The 23,773-nt window shown below is 41.5% G+C and overlaps 1 protein-coding gene across 5 annotated transcripts in view; it reads right to left on the bottom strand.

Moving 5' to 3' along the window:
• Positions 1–23,511, bottom strand: part of llgl2 (LLGL scribble cell polarity complex component 2) — a 29,220-nt gene extending 5,709 nt beyond the window's left edge. For 4 of the 5 annotated variants that reach the window (XM_046377957.1, XM_046377959.1, XM_046377960.1 and 1 more), the window contains exons 1-19: positions 23,184–23,511; positions 13,105–13,224; positions 10,906–11,003; positions 9,118–9,199; positions 8,901–9,016; positions 7,814–7,972; positions 6,489–6,651; positions 6,235–6,373; positions 6,088–6,142; positions 5,720–5,874; positions 4,788–4,999; positions 4,315–4,382; positions 4,082–4,235; positions 3,602–3,706; positions 2,430–2,525; positions 2,006–2,202; positions 531–678; positions 270–417; positions 62–178 (exon numbers count right to left, since the gene is read on the bottom strand). In XM_046377957.1, the coding sequence (XP_046233913.1) occupies positions 62–178; positions 270–417; positions 531–678; positions 2,006–2,202; positions 2,430–2,525; positions 3,602–3,706; positions 4,082–4,235; positions 4,315–4,382; positions 4,788–4,999; positions 5,720–5,874; positions 6,088–6,142; positions 6,235–6,373; positions 6,489–6,651; positions 7,814–7,972; positions 8,901–9,016; positions 9,118–9,199; positions 10,906–11,003; positions 13,105–13,179 (2,287 nt within the window). In that variant the 5' untranslated portion in view covers positions 13,180–13,224; positions 23,184–23,511. Of the gene's footprint in view, positions 1–61; positions 179–269; positions 418–530; positions 679–2,005; positions 2,203–2,429; positions 2,526–3,601; positions 3,707–4,081; positions 4,236–4,314; positions 4,383–4,787; positions 5,000–5,719; positions 5,875–6,087; positions 6,143–6,234; positions 6,374–6,488; positions 6,652–7,813; positions 7,973–8,900; positions 9,017–9,117; positions 9,200–10,905; positions 11,004–13,104; positions 13,234–23,183 lie in introns of all 5 variants that reach the window. The other variant, XM_046377958.1, reaches the window with a different exon arrangement.
• Between the last annotated feature and the right edge of the window lie 262 nt (positions 23,512–23,773).

The following is a 23,773-nucleotide window of genomic DNA, read 5'->3' as shown; positions in this document are numbered from 1 at the left end:
ACAGCAAAGAGGAAAGTGAAAACAGCCCGCCCGCCCCCCCCAGTCAAAAACTGCTTCTCACCCTGCTGGGCTGTGACTGGTTCGTCTGCTCGTTGCTCTACAGGAGGAAGGCGGAGCATGTATGCAAACACGCAGCCCCCATTGGTCCCTGCCCATAGGGAGGGTGTGCTATGTGAACCTGCAAAAAATAAACAAAAAGACGTGTAAAAAGCCAGGGCTATGGCTAATGTTTTTATGGGCTACCTTTAGTGTTTGAAGGCGTGACTCACTGTCAGAGAGGAAGGTGTCTGCAAAATAGAGCGTCCGTACAAGACCAGTGAAGGAGTCATCCGAGGAGCGAGCCTCGATCTTCCTCTGGACAGGGGCCAGCTCCATCTCTGCGAGTTCGGCCTCCAGACGAGCGTTCGCCTCCTGGAGCTTCACAAAGAGACGTGCGATGAGGAACAGTAAGATTTGAGAGGAAGCCGAGGTTACTCCCCTCTTTTGTCCCCGTGGTGCTCTGATTCACTGTGAGAGAGCTGGAGATGTACCTTGGCAGCGTTGTTGACGTGATGTTTCCTTAGCGAAACTCGGCTGCGTCTGATTCTCCTGAAGGACTGTCGGAGGGACTTCTTTATGCTCTTCACCCTGGACAGAGGACCCTCCATGGCCAGCTGGTCACTGGGGTTCAGGGTGCACCTACATTTGGGGAAAAAAACAGTGTTAACAAGCGTTATGGAATTATGTATTTGTCAATATAATCAAACAAAAATAACAATTTGAAGATGAAAACAACTGAACTGAAACAAACAAAAAAAAGTCATCTTAAAAGTAAAACTTAGAATTGGCTAACAAATTATCTGTGTAATCATGTACAGCTTCTTTTTCACTCATCAGAGTTAAAGTGTCAGCTTTCTTGTTTGCGTTGCCTGGCTTCTTGTTTGCAGTTCTGATGTGAACCTCCTTGGTGAGCAGGTTTTTGTTTGTTGTTGTTTCTCGCCCAAGGGTGCGTCCCCGTTTTTATTTTTTCTTTCAGTCTTATTTTTGATGAATATTTATTTGTTTGATCATCTTGGCAACACAAGTGAGTCCATAAACGAACCGCTTCATGTAATTCCTGTAAACTAAAGTGAACTTCACTGAGCCGTGAAGCCAGCACTTTGAGAGAGATGGCCCCAAGTGAAATCCCTTTGTCAGAACAATTAAATAACTACTCCTGAAATCCTGCAAGTTGGAAATAATTGCTTTAAGTTTTGTTGCATGTTTGTTTTGAGCCTATAAAGGTTGAAAAACCAACTTGTTTGAACCGATTCCCTTTCAAGCTTCATGTGCTTCTCTTCTGACCGCATGCATCCGAAAACACCACGACTTAAGTGGTGCAGAAGGAACAGTAAAACCCTGTATCAAAACTCAATCAGCGAGTGAATCAAACTCTTTGTTCCCCCCATCTTGTATGTATGTAGATGCTGTATTATCCTGCACACATTACTTCTTCTCTTTTTAAAACCTCACTTGTCACTCCCAAGGTCTATAGTCATTTTTGGCTTATTTTTTTTAAAACTCTAGATAGCAGGTACAAAGTAACTCATTGTAGAATAACATCATGATTTATTTACTCACAATAATCATAGTTAACACCATACTGGAGCAGGTATGGTGATATCTGTGCTTCATTCAAAAAGTCCTAAGGCTGAGAAAGGGTTCAGTGTATAACAATCAGCCTAAACAAAGAAAGTAGATATGGATGTGTGTCACCGAGTCACAATATAATGCTTAAGCAAGGTTTGTCTCGACTGATATGCACTGCGTTTTAACCTGGTTCGTTTTCTCAAGTTCTTTGAAAAGATGTGTTTATATGCGCTTTGGTACGACAGTCTCGGGGGAACTGTGACTTCGAGCAAACACTGGATCCACAAACCTGCTTAGAAAACTAGCATGCAACTTCTAGATACAAGATATAGATAATCCCTAGAATGTGAGAACCAAATTAAAGCTGTATTTGTACTCTTTCTTGGCATTTGCTTACTTGATGAGGACGGTGTTCTTCTGTTGGTAGTCGTATAGGCCAAAGCCATGGCTGGTGCCAAAAGCTACCAGCTTCCACTCTGAGTGCAGGGTGAGGGCTGTGACCACAGCAGGAGGCTGGCACTGCACCAGAGAAAAGGGCTGGAAGCCTGGAGGAAACAGCACCGGATCCTCTCTCACGTCCAGCCGAGCGTGACCCTGATCAACAAGAAAACCAACGGTGTACTGAGCGCATCACTTTAACCCTGCGCCGCTGCTGGCACAGTTCTCTGTTGTTGGGTTATGTTACAAAATGATGACTCGAGAGAAGCAGCAGGAAGGTAATATACACTGTAACACACACTGTAAGATACTACAGACTTCAGGGAGTGATGAGTAAAGCATTACGTATGAGTTAAGTTATGAGTAATGTATTTGCTCATTACTTTCCAGCGGAAGCCCTCTTGACCCTGCAGCAAATCCACAACTTTAGCCTCCACTGTCTGCTCTGCTGCCTCATCGTTCAGCTCCAGCACCAGGATCTGGAAAGACGGACATGAGTGGAATACTGGCAAATTCAAAGCAGAACAAACCTCTGTGGAAACTGATAAAGATTCAAGATCATTGAAGAAAAGGAGAAAAGTTCAGTGGCACTGTGGCCCCCACATCCTCAATCTGTTAGCTCCGCCCATGTATGTGGCAACCGTGTTTTCTTTTCAGTGAGTGCCATTTCAGACGAGTCAGTGGGAGTCACGTCGACAATTAAACATTCCAAAGTTGAGTGTGTGCCAGACGGACTTCTCACGCTTGAAAGACAAGCACACATTCCAGAGAACTGAGGAAACATGTAAGTTTCCTCTTCATACTTCAAATGTTTGTTTTTTTGTTTGTTTGTTTTTTTTTTTGCTCAAGAGTATACTGGAGCTGCAACAATTAGTCAAAAGAAAAATTGGTTGCTATTCTACTATTCTATTCTTTATGTTACTATTCTGATAACTTGATACTCATTTAAGTCATTTTTCAAAAACATTTACTCATTCAAGCTTCTTAAATGAAAGGATTTGTTTCTTTGGGCTTGGGTTCTGGACTGTTGGTTGGACAAAAGAAGCAATTTGAGGACATAATTTTACATTACATTTTACAAACTAAATAACTTATCAATTAAATGCAAAACTACGTGTCATCAAATAATTGTTAGTTGCAGCCCTAGTGCGTACATATCCCTCAAAGTGTCATTTCATTGGTGGAAAAGACTATTTTTAAGAGATATTTGTGGAACTTTGTCATATTTCAAGTTAAATCATCATTTCATTTGTTATTTTATAATTATTCTATTTTATTGTTATTTTTATATTCAATTTAAACAAGGGGAAACATAACTTTGTCTTCTGCTTCCATATATACATAACCCAAACTGTCCATTTCACAGAACATGTTGTCTTGAGGGATGGATTTACAAGTTCACAACACAACGTGGAATAACAGCCCTTAACAGCTCTGAACATGACTTCATGTAGAGTAACACTGATGTGGTATTGTTACACAGTTCGACAAAGCTTTAGTACGTCATCCATGTTACAAATTACTGTCAGTGTTGAGAAATGTTCGGTGGGCTCACCTGTCCGGCAGTGCCAGCCACAGTCAGATAACCGCTGTATTTACAAAGGTGGATCTTCTGAATGCCGAGCCTCGGGTCATCACTGTATGGGTCGAAACAACCAACCTGGACAACAGGCACACCAGTGATTAGCGAGGAAAATCATCGGGGTTATGTTCTCTGACAAAGCCTCCAGATCCTCAGAAGACACTGTACAACTGTCTCCACAGACTGAGCAGTACTACTGTGAATAGCAAACTGATCTTTATGTCTAACATTGGTGAACAGGCTCTTTAAAATATACACTTGGTATGTGTGAAGCGACTCTAGTGTTTTTTCAAGCTCAGTTGTAGTTGAAAGCTCCAGAAAATGTTTGTAAGATGACCTTGAGATTACATCTTTTGTCAAACCACCTTAGCTTTTTATGTGGTTTGGGTTATTAATAGGATTATACAAGTTCACACAAAAGGCACTTTGGTGCAGACTGCATCACTTGCACACCTTCCTGAATGGTGGCCACTCTCCTTCAGTGCCTTGGTTCATGTTGTCATTGGGGTCAGCATCTGTGTGGAAGACTCCAGCTGTGCTTAACTTGTACATGGGATACAGACAGACTCCCGATGCATCCCAGAAACGCACCGTCCCATCCTCATGCCTGTGCGCACAAACAGGATATTGTTAAATCTGACAAATGGCTGTTCCAATAGAGATTTCCAAAGTTCAGATGAACTGACCCCGTAAGAAGCAGGTCTCTCTGCGGAGGATCTGAGGCCAGGTTCTGTCCTCCAGTTATTGGCCATGGCTGCATGGAGGGAGAGGAAATTCGAGTTTAACAGTAATACAAACCATCTGTTCAGGGTACAACATACCATATATGATGAACAGCTTTAGAGTTTTCAGAGTCAAATACAAGTTTTGTACTTTGGGTGCTGTGCCAAACTCCCTCATCAGACGTACCATTATACTGTACTTCAGACTGCAGTACACAAACATGTATTTTAACAAAATGTTAGAGATCACTATAATCTTACACTCAGATGGAAAATCAAAATGTCTATTTACAGCCATGGTTCTAGTCAGAACATGAGCAAAACTGACAAATTCACTGGAACTATTTTTTTTGGAACTCTTTCCCCCACCCGCCCCGATCAAGAGATCTACTTTCAAGTCCACTGTTATTTGATAAGATAATGATGCTGGTGTGTACCCTTTTGGAGTAGTGTGTTTTCTGCAGGTCTCCAGCAGCAATGACCCTTTCCCACAATTTGAGGGGGATAGCAGAGACGTGGTGGGAGCAGGTGATGGCTGAGCTGTGAAGGGGAACCAAGTATGGCGTCTGAATGACCGGCCAGCCCTCTGTCTGCAAGTCGATCACTACCAGCTCTTCCTCTACCAAGACCACCAGTGCACTGGGATCTCCTGCACAGGACAGGACAGAGAAATAACAGTACTTTGAGATATATATGAATGACCTGGGATAATTAGCCTCATTTGTCCAGACTTCACAGTACTATTCCAGTGTCTGAGGTTGCAGTCTAGCAAAGCACATGAAATTAAGGACTGAATTTAAATGATATAAAACATCTCTTTGAAAGTAAAATGTCTGCTCTAACAGATTTCACATTTCCAGGCTTTTAAACACTCTCCCCCAGGACGATCGAGTTACAGAAGGCATTGTGCGTTCACATGTCAGAACACAAACCCTCTCGTGATCTTATAAATCCAGCTGCACTGCAAGGAAGAATGAACTGGACAGCAAGACTGCTTACCACACTGTCATGAGACATAAGGACAGTTGGTGGTGGGAATGAATTTTATTTTTTATTGTGTTGACTGAGGAGAGGCTGGCATTTATTTGTCCCAGTTGACCTTAAAGCACTTAAAAATATTCTTATATGAACCTAAAGCATCCTTTCAAAAAGATTCAGTGTGTAGTTTTACTGCCTGTTGTCTTTAACCAAAGGGTTATCTCAGGTGAGGCTGGATTACTGCAGAAATAACTTCAATCACAGGAATCACAGGAGGAATACAAAGGACATCTGAATCTGACTTCTTTAGTAATAACTTTGTGAATAGCTTCCTTTCCATAACTGTACATGTGAGCCATATTCCAGTTTTGTGTTGGTGTGTTTCCCCTGCCTGTGTGCTGAGGCCCTTCTCTGATGGCGAAGAAGTCGATAATTCTGGAGGTGAAATCCAGAGCCACATGCGTTTTACTGTGGATCACTGTAATACAGTGTCTGTCCCCGTAACTGGCCCTGGGCATACCACCACTGAACAGCAGGAACGGAGGCCTGAGACACAAACACAAACACACACACACACACACACACACACACACACAGGTTCAAGTTCAGTTCAGCTCAGTTTACACAGAGATTAATGTGTAACAATGGGTCATGTGACGCATCTGGGAAATAAAGTTAAACATCAGAGCTACTTCCACTGAGGGAGGACAAATAACAGATGTCACATGTTGATCTCACTGGTCAAACAAGTGAACTCACCCTTCTTTCGTAGGAAGCTGAATTATTTTAGAAATGGCCTTGCAGGGGAAATGTCCTGCAGCGGTAAAAAGACACCTTGGTGAAAACAGTCCTCATACTGACAGGAAAGACAAATGTGCAGGGTGAAGGAGAGCTGTTTATCCTCACCGTAAGGAATGTCTGATTTCTCCTCCTCCTCCTCCTCGTTCATGTCCTCTCCACCCACCATCCATCGACAGTAACTTCCATCACTGTGCGAACTGAGAATGTAGCGTCCGTCCTCTGTCCACCACACACTCTCCAGTTGCTACAGTGACACCACGTCACATGGAAAGGCAAATATTCAGATTTGTGCTCGTTAGAATCGTGTTTTGGACTGGTGTGTGTGTTGCGTTCAGGTCACTGAGCTACAGTGCAGTTACCTGTGTGGCAGGGATGTGCTGGAGGGCACACTGTTTCTCCAGATCCCAGATAACCATAAGACCTCGTCCATAGCCAATAACAACCTGGTTCGGGTTGACTGGATTCTCCTGTAAGGCCTCTACGTGTTCTAGATTCCTGCGGCCGATGTAGTCATCTGGCACACTGTAGGAGACAGCAGAGTGAGGAAAGAATGTGTGAGAGACAACGGAAAGACTGGAGACAGAAAAATCAACCTCATTATTGATCTGTGTGGGCTGTGAGGCAGCGTGCACAGAACTGATTTGTTGATGACACAGTGATGCATTGTGTGTGTGTGGTGTGAGACAGCTGTTTAGTCCAAAAGATCAATACACATTTACGTTGTTTATGGTCAATCCATCTGAGACAAAAAAAAAAAAAACACCAGATGATACAAAAAGCCAAGCTACCAAGTATCAATATAAGCTTGTGGTGTTTTTCAAGCCTGTGCATTTAAGTTGAGTGCATCTCGTTGTAAATCACTGACTTGTAAGTCCAACAATTTAAAGCCAGCAAGAAAAGATTTGTCTGAACAAACCGTAAAAAGCTCCACCATTAACTGGAATCTACTCTGGAGGTACACACCGTTCGGGGATCGTAAAATACAAGAGACCTCGTATCTCATTCTTGGGAAAACATGCTGTCACCAAGATTGGATTAACCAGACTCTCAGTGGGCTTTGACACCTAAAGCACGTGTTTAACATTGCCAAGAGCCAGGCCATAATTTCCAATGAAGAGAGCAACGAGCTAGAACAGCCCGAGTTGAGAGCTGAACTTTGAGCCCAAATACACATTTGCGGGTCTCTGAATTTCAGTTATGTAACTCTACTATCCCATTCTACGATTACTCTGGGAAAAAAAATCTCTGGTTTGGCAGACAGTATCACCAGATTATACTGTGCCTGTTTACTTTCCAGTGTAGTCTGCACCCTCCTACTTAGCTGCTACATGCTCATGTCTCTTGAGGTACTGTCTTATTGAGGGGACTGTGTCAAACTCAAAGTTTGGTTAGAATTTTGCTTGATGCTTTGCAAATTTTAACTACATAATCTGAATAAATTGTATAATCAACCAAGATAAATTACCCTTCCCTGTGTCAGAGCTTCAACTCCCTGACCAGAAAAATAAATAGAAAAATTCACAATCAGTGCCTACAAAAGGACTTCATTCCTCTTTTACGTTGCAGTCTCTTACAAATTTGAACTAAAATAGATGCAATTAAGCTTGACGATGATCAGTATCAAATGTAAAACTCTATAAACTGATCTCAATTAATTAGTGTTGGTGTGTTGTTATTTGCATACCTGTTGGCCACTTGGTCGAGACTGATGTTTCTCTCTTCAAGCTCTCTAAAGCCCGGGACTTCAACTATGAAGACATGTCCTCCTTCTGTCCCCAGCAGCAGCAGCTCCCCTGAGGAGTGGGCCAGCACTGCCGTCACCCTGGTCACACTTGGAGGGGCGCTGAGGTGGAGAACATGAGAGAAGTGAGATCAACTGGCGGAATGACGGGCAGCTACTGTTTGTTTAGAGTAGTGCTGCAGCCATATGGATTGTAGTTGTAATTAGTCTGTAAAATGTCAAAAATACTGAAAAAAAAAAAACGTTCATTATAATATATTTATTTCACATTTATTTCAGCATAATGTCCCAAGCCCAAGCATATTTAGGTTAACCAGTATACTCAGATTTAGGAAGCTGAGCCAGGAAATTTTTTTTTTTTGATTAATTTTATGACAATCAACTAATCAATTAATTGTTGCAGCTGCTGTGTCGAGAATGTCTATTTGGTATTTATAAAACTGGGTTCGGTATGTACTAATATGGAAACCCATTTCCCCCAGTGTGATGAAAGAAAGATCTTCTAAGTCATCAGACTGAGAAGCTTTCTCAAAAATAATGAATCAGTAGCTCAATAAAGTGATAATTAATTCACTTTTAGAAAGTGTATCATTATTTTGAGATACTAAGTAATTATGTAACAAAAGCTTGTCATCATAATAAGTTAAAGGATCTTTTTTCATTTTTATCCCATCTCTTGTGAAAATGGGATTCCAAAAAGGGCCAAGAAAAAAAATAAAAATAAAGTAGCACCAGGAACTCAATTACCAAAATACCCCCATTCCAAATCTTAATACTAATAAAGGCAACAAGCAGTGTCTGACAGTGTTCCTATCATTCCAGGCTGGAGGTTTGATCAGCTCAGACTGAAAAGACTTTTGGATCAGAGACTTCTGGGAGGAAAGAAACTACAGCCCAGAGATCACAACTAATATGCTTTGGTTGACACATAAAATGTTAAAAACGAGAAAATTCTCAACTTCTCAAGGATTCCTTAAAACTATCTGCTCTTGAAAAGCATCAGGTGGATGTGTGCATCAGTGTGTTTTACCCAGGTGGTCCAGTGAGAGAGAAGCGTCCTATCTCCAGAAGTTCAGAGAGTCCCTGGTGGGCTCTTAAAGTCCACATGTGCAGACTGTTGTCATCCAGCAGAGTAACAAGTTCAACCTGAACATTAGCCACAATTAAAATCAATGACTAACAAGTGTGGCTACTTTAAAAAGCAGAAACGCTGATGGGAGTGTGTTGTGAAAGCTCTCAGACTGTACCTGGTGAGGGAGGAAGTGCACCTGTGTAACAGCAGCATTCTCATCGTGCAGACCCATGAACTCCACACCTGGAGCTCCATATCTGACCACTGGTCAAGGAGAGACGGGATTTATCATAGACAGTCCGAGTCCTATTAGACACACTCACAGCAAGTGCTAAAAGACACCAGATGGTACAAGGACGGAAATCCAACTTTATCACTGACTCCAACAGTGGCGATACTGGTGGATGACGGGCAGCAGCCAGCAGGTTACTGGTTCGCTTGACTTTCGGTTTTCCTATCAAGCCATGAGCAGGCTCACATTAAAGAGGCTGCATTTTTGCTTAGAAGCTAATCACAGTGCGTGATTGGCTGAGTACAGTGACATAATATCACACGGTATGAAACGGTGACACAATGCTGCGATGGCATGTGATAAAAAGACAAACAGCGAAGTGCTCATATTAGCTCTTCTCTTCTCTCCTTCCTCGACCATCGTGCTAGCTAACCTCGCAGTCATCATCAAACGGACATTAGTTAATGTGAAGGTAGCTCATGGCTAGCTGAGGCCTCGTCTCTATTTGTAAAATAAGACAAGCAAACAAGTGTGAATGCATAGCCCATGTATCCAGGGCTCTATCTGACAGGACAAATGTTCACGCAGCGAGTGTGAATGCATGGTGTGTGTAAATAAAAAAAAAGACTTAATTCATTACACATTTCTTTTCTTTTCAGTCTTCTGCAGCGTGTTCATAAAGCAATGACAATGAAAATATGATTTACTGACAAGTACTAATTTACAGATGGCTGTAATGCAGAAATGTGCCAACAAAGGCAGTGAAGAAGACTGCAGGCAAGTATACATGAATGATAACGGCGCTGGATTTAAACACATGGACACATAGCTGTCTATGGGTAGCTTTCTCTCTTACATTATTATTGAAAGCAATTTTACTGATCTGCAAAAATGTTTCAACTATTTTGTAATACTTTTCACTTTATTGTAAACTCATGACTTTTGTCCATGTCAGATCCTGTAGAAATGATGACTTAATTTTTCCAGTGATCTGATTAGTCAGTCTCAGGACGGACGATTGCTGTTCCATCAAAAATCACAACTTGAAAGAGCAGTTTCAGATATAACAGATAAACGTATTGGCATGAATAACATTGTCTTGTAACAGGTTGATCTTCTGAAGTAAACATGCTAAAACTTAAAGACAGCTAGCTATTAATATAATATGCTTAAGTGTTGATGAGCAAATCACTGACCCCGACCTCCCTGTGGAGAAACAACAGCGTCTCCATGGACACTGATTCAAGCCTCATTATTAAATGATTTGCGAGCTACATGGAAACAACAGAAGCTGCTCTGTTCTTTGAAGCACCCTGCACTTTGACTCATAATGTTCACTCACAGATTCTCCTTTCTCTGTGGCCTCTGTGCCTGAACAATCTGCTGCCCTGTATGAATGGCTTAGCCTAGTGAGGGAAGGTACCGTGGTTATCAAAACCAGCGAGTGTCTCTGTGTCAAAGAGGAGTAGTGTACCGACTGGCTCCGCAGCACTGTCAACAAGCACAATTGCGTGAAAAGCTACGGTGACACAGACTCCACCGCCTAACAATGCCAGGCGGTGTTGAGCAACAGCGTGGGAAAATGAAATACCTGAACCAGATGCCCATGCGAACCGCAGACAAGGATTTAGCAGAGTCAGAGCCGTTCATTACCTCTGCCTGGCTCAAGTTCAAACACGACACCCAGATTCCTCCTGACAACCATTTACACACAGGTACAGTGAAGGATACAGTTTGATGGCCCCGGAGCGGGTGCCAATGGCCAGCAGCTGCAGGGAGGGACTGTAGCTCAGAGCACTGGGCTGGTGGGGGAATCCATGCTCCACCGTCTGAGGAGGACACAGAGGACAAACGGAGGATTGGGGTGAGACGGGGCTGTGATAGCAGAGACAATGACAGGATAGGATAGAGACAGGAGACTGCAGCAAAACACAGTGCAGATAACAGCAGGTGGACAAGAATTAGGAAGGATGACAGATAAGATTGAATGCTGTCTCGAATGCACCCTCTGTCATCATTCGAGTGAAAATGTACAGTACTATTCATGTGATGCAGCTGTGTATTGCAGGAGAACTTAGTTAGTTAAAATAATCATCAATAATAATCAAGATTTCAGTTCTTTTATAGCGCGTTCAGCTGTTTGCACACAGAGTAGGGCTGTTCCTGACCGCAGTACGCCGTTTCTGCACACGTGTAATATACTCCAGGGTGGGGAGGTGGCAGTGTACCACTGAACTGATGGTTAAAAAAAAAAGAAAAAGAAAAAAAAAAAGATATGTATGTCAAGTTTGTATGAGTTTCATGTCTCTCAGGCCACAATGCTTTGTGAAATTAAAATAAAGCGTTTGTTCAAGCAAAATCCCCCCCTTTGTTTTTATTCTTCTATACCTTATACAGTGAAATTGTGATACTTTTGGAAAAGGTTAACGTACCATAAAAATCTAATGCTGCAACCCTACTCCGGGGACCAGGTGTATGAACCTCTGTGTGTCTAAAAGCATATGCTCCTTGTCAGATTTCTAAAGCTGCCCATAAAGCATCTCTCAGCCCTTCTGGCCAGAAACAGATGTAGACACAGCCTTGATCACGTCTGTGTATCAATAACTCTGAGCGATACTCTGCCAAGAAGGAGGAGGAGTGCACTTTAATCAACTGTGTTTGTCCTCCAACGAGGCAAGAGCCGCTGCCATTACACATGACTGTAACCCACAGCTTAGACTATTTATAGCATTCGATTCATCATTAATTCACTGCATGGACGTCTAAAGCATTATCAGCTGTGACACCACACCCCATCATCAAAGTCAGAAAGGTAATCAGTGCCTTAGTTTATAGCACAGCACATCAAGGCCTAAAGGAAAATCCATACACAACTAGCAAAATTAGTTGACAACCTTCATTGCTCATCATCAAGGCCTCAGATTGTTCTTGAAAACTGTGTGTATATTTGGGCTAAAGTGCACGCAATCTTAGTTCAGAGAGTGTATATTTTTTGTGCGTATGTATTTGCACATCCGGGCCCTGGATTCAGCCATGATTGCAGTAACAGTGCTTAGCAATTAAAGCAGGGCCATCCAAAGTTTGCTCATGGTGGAGCACTGAATCTGGTCCTACACCTTACACAAAATCTCTCTTTTTCCACACGCAACTGTAGCTCACATAAACGAGGTGCACCGAATTGTATTTAATTTCAATTTCAATTTAGCATGTCAGCATATTTAGCATGTCTTAGACACACTATAGTTGTAGTGAGGTTATAAACAGAGGACTCAATAAAACAGGAGCTGAGGAAACGCTATTCTAATATGCAGGAAACGCTACAAGTAGCATGATTAAAAATAAAAAATGTAGAATAAATTTCAAAATGCAAAATAATGAGAAATAATACAGAAGAAACAAGTAAGGTATAAATAACTCCTAAGACAATAGCTTGATTAATACAATACTAAATACAACCATAAAATAAATATGCCAATTGAAATCCCGGGCCAATACTGGTGTTGAGAACAACAACAACTGATTTGGTGAAAGGCCAATAGCAGACTGCTAAATTGGTGCATCCTCACATGTGACCACAGTCTCTTTCTTTGTTTCTTTAAACAGGCCAAAGTAGGCGTGTAGGTGTAAACACAAAATGACAAAAACAGTAGCTTGAGAGGCCACTGCTAAACACCAGCTAACTTAGTCAACCCTGTTCAGACTGTGACAAAGCCCTTTAGCTTTCTGCACTGCAAATGCAAACACTGAGGAACAGCTCAAGTACGCTGACGTCATGATGAAGATGTTGGTTGTAGAGCAATTGAATGGCAAACATGGCAAAACTATAATTAGGCCAGATGAACTCTTGGAGAGTCTGCTGATACGATCTTTGCCTTCACTTTCTTTCCTGTCCTGTCTGTCAGCTAGCGTGACGTGTTCAGCTCCACTTGCCTTGTTGAAGTGGAAGAGCTCCTGTTTGAGTCGATCTCTCTGGGACTCCTGGCCGTGTCGCCTGAACCTCTTCATCCTGTCTCAGCACCAGCGTGGAGCCTGTGGGCCCACTGACGGACGCTGCAGGGACAAAGACAGAGGACACGATGAGCAGTGTTATAATGCGAGTCTTCCAGTTCACCTTTTATTTTGTCTAATGGCACTTATCAAAAGTTTGGTTTTTTTTTTCCCCTTGAAGATGTGTTTAATAGTCGATTTTGACGTGTACAGCTTTTGTGTGGATGAGTATGAGACGAGGAGTTGAAAAGACCTACACACTTTAACTCTAGGGACATCAATTAGTTACAGTCAAAGAACAAGAAAATGAAAGGTCTAGATATTAAAACAGAACCTTTAGTTTATATTGTTCCAATTTCATAACTTGTATTAAAGCCTCAATTATACATGTTGATCGCGAGTATGAAATATGCAGAGGGAGATTAAACGTAGATCTCGTTTCGCTTTCTAAAAAGAACACAGTAATTATTTACAGTGTGGTGTAGCCAATTTGAATTTCCCCTTTGTGGATCAACAAAGGATTACCTTATCTTATTAATGTGTCACTCAACTGTTGTGGTCATCAAAATTTGGATTATTTTTATTGTCTCTTTCAGGTCACTGTAGTGGAGAGGAGGCTTTATGGTGTTAGCACCACTTGGTGACACACTGCTCTCCTACATTCATATTCTTCACATGTACTTTATTGTCTTCATGCATCAGAAATGTCGTCACTGTAATGTGATCATTCTGCGCTTTTGACAGTCTACTCCGTACACACGAGGTCTATTTCACGTGCGTTTGGTTCTGGGAGAGGCATTGCTCCTCAGTGACTGTTCCTGTGGATTACTTCAGGAAGGACTTCTTCTTCACTCACATCAAACGAGTAGGATGCTGATATCAGAGAACACATGGCTAAAAAATTTAAACGACTAGGCAATTATCAGAATAAAAAAAATAAAAGTTGCTTATTACTTCTCTGTCAGTCAATTAATCGATAAATAAAGCGTCGCAGCTCTAACCTCAAGGTGTAAAAACCCATCACGGCAAGATAAAATTTTTAAATTCTCTGCTCACCCATTGTCAGTCAAGTGAGACAGCAGCCGCAACACTAAAGAACAAAGAACTTCAGTTTTATGTTTAGGATTAGTCCTTTGAGTGGAGGGATAAATGTGTGCCCGCCTCAGCACTCACACCAAGACTCGGTGGAAAGCAGGGCCACAGACTGTACGGAGCCTCAGGTAGCTGACTGTGTGTTTTCTCTGACGAGTCTGCCACTTCATCCCTAGTCATGGAACAAACCAGAGAACCCCCCCCTTTCCACACACACAAACAATAGATAAGGGACAGAGGTCAGTCAGGGCACAACTAAGAATCCATTGTTTGGCTGCTCAGACACACACAAGCTGATGAAAACACCTGTCACACATGCAGATAGTTTCCACAGAGGCCACTTCAGAGAAAGAAAGACATGGAAGGAAATGGGCAGGAGGAAAACAATGGCAAAAATAATAAAAAAAAAATAACGTCTTTGCATTCTTTCTTGAAGTAATACAGAGAAAATCACTGACAAGACTGAATATTGTAAGACCAGTTGTGGTAAACGGGTAGCTGCACACGTTGTACAGAGAGAGTGACTCACTAAGCTCCACCACGTGAAGGAAAGGTTCAACCACAGAGCAGCAGAAAGGCCTCCGTCTGTGTGCTGTGTCTGCTCGAATGCCAGGCCCTCAGCTCTCTGGCTCCTTCACTGACACTAAGCTATGTCAAAAAAAAAAAAAAGGAAAAACCTCCGAGCACAATGTTTCAGACAGAGGGACAGGAAAACTCATAACTGCAGTCAGACATACGATCTCCAGTGTCACAAGTCCATGACAAAGGCCTGCGCCGTGAGTCACAGTTTTCCGTCTGAAGCAGCTCAACTGCCTGGGTCCAAATCGAGACATAGTTCTGTCATTACCCTCATATCAGCAGAGCTGTCCTGAATCACTGCCCGGGCTGCGTCACACGTTTCCAACTCCGGCTTCCTCAAAGAAAAAGGCAACACCGCTCTGGGACAGCAGGCCCACTGAACTCAAACTGGACAAGTTTCTCAAGTGGACAAAGAGATTTGTTGCATCACTTGATGGTTATTTTCACCTTTACAATGCATTTATGTACCATGTGTAGCTTTCTGTTTGAGTTTGTCAGATATATTTGAATTTTACTGCTCTTCAAGAGAAACCTTTAGGCAAACAGTGAGTTGGAGTTTCTCATGAAATCAGCTGACTCAATGCCGAGATCAGGTGTTACTAGGAAATCACTCAGAATAACTTGCTAACATTAGTGGTGACCACGACCACGGATTTAAAAAAAAAAAAAAAAAAGCTGAAGCTTTGTAAAACATCAACAAAAACAGAAAGCAACCTTTCTTGTGAACAACTGAGCCTTCCACGGATGCCCCTTTCATAACCAATCATGATACTATCACCTATCACCAATGAAACTGTTTACATGTGGAATGTTCCAAACAGGTGGTTTTAGAGCAGTGCACATGCTTCCTAGTCTTTTGTTTGACCCTGTCACAACTTATTTGTAATGTGTTGCTGCCACCAAATTCTGAGCTAAAACTTATATATATTGTAAATTTGCTGTTTTCCCCTCTGAGACAAACGCATTAGAAAATTATCATGTTTTACACAGCATCCTAACTTATTTGGAATTTTGGATTTTACATAACTCTGACATAGAGCTGACACTAATTGGTGCTAAGAAGATATCTTAAAACAGTAGAAAACACCTCATCTTTTGGATTTTTTTCACCCTCGGTTTCATCTTCACATCAGGTGAGCCATGTGTGAAAGATTCCTGTTGTTAATGATATAGCAAAATGATCTAAACAGGAGTGGTACCAGCATCTTTTACCAAATAAATAAATAAATAAACACAAAAATGTACATTATCAAAAATAAAAACTACTCGTGATGATGGCTCAGTGTTATATCAAAGTATATATTATTCTGTCAATGTTATATAAATACCTGTAAGCACATTTTCATGTTATAGTTTGTCAATGTCAGACCAGTTTTAGATGATTTCCCCCTCTGTCCAGATGTGCCACATAGAGGGGGGATAATCGCCTCACCTCAGGGGAGATTGCCCCACCGCTATTTAGATTTAAATTAGCTTTATTCATATATTATAAACATGATAAGGTTGTTGAACACATTATGACGACATTAATGTATGCAAACACAGTCGCTAAAATTTGGCAAGATGTAAATACAAGCTCAATATAACTATGGGCCAATAGCCATGATGTGATCAATGAGACAATTATGACCCTCACTGGTAAAATACAAACAACTAGAGGTTCCTTAACAAGTAACATGCTTGTTGTTGCAGCAGGTGTGTAAGTGTGTGTGTAAGTGTGTGTGTGTGTGTGTGTGTGTGTGTGTGTGTGTGTGTGTGTGTGTGTGTGTGTGTGTGAGAGAGAGAGAGAGAGAGAGAGAGAGAAACAGTCCCCAGAGAAGCAATGGAGCAGAAAGAGGAGCTCAAACCATAAGCTCTGCTGACAATGGCAGGGTGGGAGGTCTCCTTCACAACCACAACGGCTTCTAAGGGCTACGAAAGGAATCTGCTGATGGAAAACGAGAGCAGGAGTACAGCCCTCACATATGCATGCATGTAAACACTGAAGCCAACAACCAGTATGGAAAGCTTGGGCTCCATCAATACAAACTACATGTCTAGTGTGAGTTTCTCTCTGCATTTTTCAGACATCTTAATCCCACAGTTGTTTCTCTCAAACCAGATTAATTGTGGCCTTTCAAGTAACCTGACAGACATTAGAGCACAAATTACCCATTCATTAAACACACTCCAGTGTTATTTCTAAACCAGCTACTTATCAAGGGCCAAGGATGGGAATGAACATCACAATTACGTGAACTGCAGTGATGTTTAAGGCTGTGTTCAGACAGAGAGATTAAACTCCCCCTCTCGCAATCTTGCAGAGTCTGGCTGTGACCAAAAGAAGAAACAACTGAATGCTCAACAAGCCAAGTCAACAATTAGCACTTCAAAACAATGCACACCAGCCCACTTGGATCACGATTCAACAATATGCACTGAATAGATGTCCTTTCTATCCTCAATGAGACACATGCAAGGCTTCTGTCAGAGACCAGGTCACCACGTTAGCAGGCGGGAGTTCTGCCGCACGGGGACAGGGATGGAACTGATGGTATTGACACCAAATTCCTGGTCAGATTCATTACACTTAAACCAATACTTTCAGGTATGTAGGGTTTTAAAAAAATCATAATTTTACCATTTTGTCACCATTTTATCTGGGCCAAGTTCTTGTCTATGTTTTCTTACCGTTACCAAATGGCCACAAGCTAACAATTATTCAGTGCTGCAACTGAATGATTTTATTATCCATTTATACTTCAGTAATTTTTTTATTGTGACCATCTCAATGACAAGATTTCTCTTAGCCATATATAACCCTGTAAAATTAAACAAACAAGATATAATGGGTTAAATAGTGAGCTTTAGATGTCTTTGTAGGCAGATTTTTTTTTTTTTACATTTGGATAGACAGGACAACTGTTTTCCCTGTTTCAACTCTTTATGCTAAGCTCAGCTCAGCTAAGCTAACCATCTTGGACAGATATGAATTTGGTGCTGAACCTTTCATCCAATTATCAGCAAAAACACAAAAAAGGTGAATGTCTCAAAATGTGGAATTAACCCCTTAAAGATTCAAGATCTTTAGTTGGAACTGGTTAGCTTGGCACCATGTCTCAAAAAATATGTCCAAAAACAATGTTTTGGAAGACATACATCACATTACGTTCAAGTTCATCACAACGCTAAACTCGCTAAACTCTAAACTCTGCTTTGTTTTCATATAAAGTTATATGCTGACTGGTGCTTAGTGTTTTTAAAAAGGTTCCATTTAAGCTCATCGTAGATTAACAGAAAACTTCCCCATCATTCCCCAAATGATGGCAAATTAACATAGTCAAGGCTGAACAAGAATTGTCAGGGAAGTACCTGTTAGTATCAGGTTAATCAGGAGAACAAAGGCAGATAAAAAGTGACACAGAAACACAACTAATCAGGCCAGTTTCAGCAGAGCACAGCACTGTTACATGCCCTAATTCGACATCACATATGGATTTTCCCTGGAATTTCACTTGGCAGGACAAAAGCAATGAACTTGTATTGAGCATCAACGGTAAATGACTGAACTTTCGTCACACTGTTTGGACTGCAGTGAGCTCATCTCTAAGCAAGATAAGGCAACATTTCAGTATTTACCTAGCAAATTCCCCTGGCTTATTGACTCTTGTCACAAAGTCACATTCAGCAACACAGACAGTCCTAAATGTGCTGTCTCTGCTGTCTAATATACCATCCCAAATGTCCTTCGTTTAAAGTTTGTGCACGTTAACTCGGATGCCATGCGTTATCTTTCCCGGTTCAGTGGCGTCATCAAATTCCCAGCATATCATCTGAGCCATCTAAGCTGAGAAGCGATTCAATGGAGGACAAAAAAAAAATCCATAAACGTGCCTGGACACGACAATAACAACCAAGAGAAGGTGGATCAACCAGTACAGCTGCTACATGGACTGCATCTCTCCAAGACATAGCTAGAGTAGTACCTCAGCCTCAGTAAGAATGAATGACCAGGAAATTCCTGGCATCCAAAACATTCTACTTATGGACTTATGCAATCATCAGCTATGCCACCACTTGCTGCAAGACAGGAAAAAAAAAAACAAAAAGGAAGACAATCAGCTCCTCCCTGACTGACATCTGATCATAAACTTGAAGCACACAGAGTCACATTCATGATGACAGAAAATGCTGCTAGAAAGTAAACCATATTCAGACGGGTGGAGCTGAACCTGTTTGACAGCTGCTGTTAGACTGTCGAGCCTGAGAGAACTGGCTTGCACACATGGCTTGATCACACTGATGAAAACACTTGTGACTACACCTCCCGCACACGCTCACACGGTTAATAAGGCACCGAATAAAACCCCTCTGTGAGCTTGAGGTGGACGTCACTGAGCTATTCTCCGTTGTGGTGATGTAAACGAGTCCTCACAAGTCAGGGTTTGACGGTGCGCTGCGGGTTAGTATGTGATTGGTGTCAAGTCAGTGTTGTGAGAAAGGAGGGTGGCGGCATCGGAGCAGCAGGAAACAGGAACCATCAGGTGTGTCACGCTGACACTGGGCTAAGACCGAGCACTGGTGAACACACATGAGAGTGTTTTCCTGTATATTTTGATCTAAGAATGCAGCTAACAAAGATAGAGCAGTAGGAGGAGCCTGTCATATCCACTACAGAAAACATTAGAGATGCTTCCTTCCACAAACAAAACAGAAACGAGATCTTGTCAGTTTTGGGTGTGGTTGGCAGGATATCATGTCTCCCACCAATTCACTCCCGTTTTCCTGTAATCAGAGACAGGGACACAGGGGGGAGGAGGGAGGAGGGGGCAAAACGCTTACTGTCACTGACACTGAGGAATCACTAGGCCATTTTTGACCTGAGCCTAACCGCACTGCACTCATAACCCTCATGACAGGACAGCTAACATAAGGAGAATTTAATGGTAGTCCCTTGCCCAGTTTCTATGTTTCCTTTACCAAAACATTCCCATAGAGGAATAAAAACAAAACCCATATCAAGAGCGTTGTGTTTAATGCATCCCTGCAAACTGTAACTGGGGTGGCAGAAATGGCGCGTTCTCATTATCAGCAAGATGTGGTACACATGACAGCTTAGACAAATAATACAGGACAGCTACTGCTGCTGCTGCTGGAGAATACAGATGACGGGAGAGTCAGAGCACTGATGTTATGGATCGGTTAGTGCCCCACTTAAATGGTGACTGGTCAAAATGTGTAACAACATGAGTTCCGAGAACATGATGGCAATGTACAATGTAAAGGTGTTCTTGTGAATAATTTTGCATATTTTCATTCAAATTTCAACCTAAACACGTATACAAATGGTTGATTTTATGGTCAAATATTAAATGTGTTTACTGAGCTTCAAAGGGGAGTCAGCAATTCTAGAAAAAGAAAAAAAAAAAAAAAAAGATTGTCGTCACCATCATCCCCAGGTCTGAGAATACTTGACAGGCGTGTATAAAAACGAGGCGAGGCTGCACACTGAGGAACTGTATCACGTAACATAAATAGAGTTATTAAGGAACGTGCTCGTTTCTCGCCGCTGCCTGCGCCAGTGTTTGATATACAGGGATTCTGTGGTGAATTCTGGCACAAAATTTACTACTACTGCAAAAACAGATGAGGTCTGTAAAATAAGTAATGTTTTAATTTGGCCACTTTGAAGTCATTTCCTTAATAGTGAGGACCAATTTACTGTAATTTAATTTAGTTCAAGCAGCTACATTGCAAAGGCGTCAACAGCAGCAATATGTAACTTGCCAGCAACTTGTCACTATTACCATAATGGAACAACTATACTGCCAGTATCAATAAACATAACACCACTTCTGAATATCATTTTAAATTTAAATTCTGAATTTAAAACTAATATGGAAAGTACAAGGACTACGGATACAGGCTGTCAACCAATTAATAGTTTGCTATTTAAGTTATAAGAACATAGTGAAAACAAAAAGTTGCTTTCAGTACAGATTTTTTAAGAATAATTTTTAAAGCTTCCTATGCTTCTATACCCTGGGTACTGCAAAGAACATAATATAATTAATAGCGTACACTATATGTATTCTCTTTAATGTCTTTATAAGCTATGAGATTCCTTTTTTCCTTTTTAGCTATGAGATACATTTGCTCTGATGAAGGTCTAAAGATCAAAACCATTTTTTGTGGCAGATCTGCTTCGAACCCGAATGTGCACAGCTCTTCTGAAGATTTAGGGGACCACCTGAGTTTTGTTTTGAGTTAGGACAAAACCTGGAACAAGATGCAACATTGGCAGCTTGCACGGCTTTATCGAGACAAATATTAGAACCCTATTCAAAAAGACATCATGACATGTTTTTACTGACCTGTTAGGGGGGGGAAAAAACCCCAATTCATTCATTACTCATAATAACCATGATGAGCAGACAGACATTTTATAGCATTTCTACTTGCTATACCATCCCACTTGCAAACCACAGAAAAAGCTTATTCTCCTGCCTGAAAATGTGTTGCACATTGGGAGAGGTAAAACAGGAATCAAGTTAACAGTTAACAGCGCTAAACACAGCGTGACAGTCTGAGCCAAGTGGTGTTTGAAGTTTACAAGCAAAATACGCCTCTTGGACATCTCATCCGGGTAAGGTTAGACAAATTAACTTTCCTGTTCAAAGTTCAAAAAAGGAAGCCGTTGAAGACAACACTGACGGTCTTGCACATGTATTCACATGTTTGTACAACTAAGATGGCTTAAAATGCTATTTTTTTCCCCCACTCTAACAAACTCCACTAAAATAAAGTGGAAACTCGGCAGGAGACAGCATCTTTCCGACTTGCCCTACATTTTGGAGGGGCCATTTATTTTGCCTCCATAATAGTTTCAGGTGGACTTTACCGTGCAGGTGGAATAGCACTAAGTCCACTGAGAACAAAGGCTTTTTGTTTGGCTAGTCCTGCCCTGATGCAGGTGAAGTGGGAAGGACGCAGATTGTGTGTCCTTTGGCTTTATCCTGTCCAGATTGTGGGACTGCTTGGCTGGTCTGATTTCTGCACCGTCTTTCAAAATTATTCATACTATGATTTAATGAAGTAGACAACTAAACTATATTTACAGAGGTTAGCACGTTGTTGACACAAGGCAACTCCCGTGTATCTCACAGTTCTGCAGTATTAATAACACTAAGCTAATAGCTTTGGTTAAATGGATACTATGCGAGCGGAGATGTCTAATGTTTTTTACTGTTATATTCAGCTTGTTATAATGAAGCTGGGAATATTCCTGAAAACTAGCCAAACCAGCGAAACGCTTCTTCTTCATACACACACCCCCTCCCCAAATGCACCCATTACTCATACTTGAAACCAGACCGTTGACTCAAAGGGCTTACCAACATACCTGTTGGGGAGACACACCTAAGTTCTACGTTTCCGTAATTATGCAACACTATCTACAACTACTACTCACCTGGCTACACATGAAGTTTTAGCAAGAAACGACACGCTTTCTTCGATATGACAGACATCATAGGTTTACCACTAAACATTTCCCTGCTAATTTTCGGTTTTCTGCTGCTAAATGAGCAGTTTCAAGCTGATATGATTATGCCCAAGGGTGTGTGAACGCCTGCTTAAGATAGTTATTTTAGCCTGGACGCATTGTTTACTGTGGGTTTATAACCAATGACAAGCTAGCTAGCAGTTAAGTCAGCTGACCAAAAGACGAGGTTGGATTAAAATTCATCTTTACCTGTCCCTGTACAAAAAAATACGAATAAATGTTGGCGTCATCGTGGACAGACCCACTTTTTTCATAAATGACTGATCAGTTATATGAATCCTTCAGGTATTGTAACTACATTCGGCATAAAAGTTATCCACGAAGCGAATCATTCAAGCACAAGCACAATGATACAATAAAACAAATTATTAGCGTTGGTTACCAACCATTTAACGTTATACTAGCGGCGGAATATGATTGTGAGATAGCAGGTAGATTAACACAACTGATGAAACTTAACCATGTAGGCAAACAACCTTTTGTTGATTAACAATACACAACGTATGTGGAGAACAATGTACGAAATCAGCTTAAGTGATACAAAAGCAACAACACTAAGTTACTTGATTTTTGGGTAGCATATCAGGAGTAGAAATTAGCCAGCTAGCCAGTTAACAAATAGAAAAATGATGTCTGGCTAAACATGCAACTTTAGCTAGCCTGAGTTTGAGCCGTTCATGTGTTGAACAGAAAGCAGGTGGCTTAGATGAACAGGGCAGTTCAATCATTAGCCAACTGGCTCACAAGCAAACACCTGTGGGCACCAGATCTCTGTAAACGTGGAATGCGGGCCATCCTCCTAACCCACCTGATTCCAAACGGCCGTTGCTCAGCCGATGTCCACTGATAATAAACGCTGGTTAAGATTCCACCTCCAGCCAGCGTCCGGTGCTTTAGTTGACTTGGAGTGCTCTCCTCATACAAACTCAAGGAAAATGTGACCGGACTGAAAACGACTACTTCTTAGATCCAAACGACAGCGTATTTGCCGAGGAAACAGCAGGTCTGAGCACCAATTTAAAACTAAAAACTGCTCCTTCTTTTTCCACCGCTACGGCGATAGCCTCAGTGTTTCCTGCTAGGCTAAACTTCAGTGCTTTGTTAACTCCTCCCTTATGATGCCTTCAAGTGCACCTTGTAAACTATTGTAAACTCCTATCTAAAGAGCAAGTCCCGCCCTACTTCCGCGTTAGCTTCCGCTCCGAAAGCTTTCTTGGCCGACTGCAGTTTTTAATTTAAGTGGCTTCTTTTATCATTCTTAAAATAAATATAATGCTGTCTTTTCAGGAAAATTGGTATTCTCTTCTGCATGGCTTATGGGATTTAAACAAAAGAGCAAATATTTGGATAATAATTTCACAATTACAGTTCTCATGAGGTTTTGAGCTTGTCTGCTGG

Source organism: Scatophagus argus, chromosome 21 (assembly GCF_020382885.2).
Source record: "Scatophagus argus isolate fScaArg1 chromosome 21, fScaArg1.pri, whole genome shotgun sequence".
Classification (NCBI taxonomy): domain Eukaryota; kingdom Metazoa; phylum Chordata; class Actinopteri; family Scatophagidae; genus Scatophagus; species Scatophagus argus.
The sequence above is the reverse complement of the archived record's forward strand: the minus strand, read 5'-3'. Positions and strand labels throughout refer to the sequence as shown.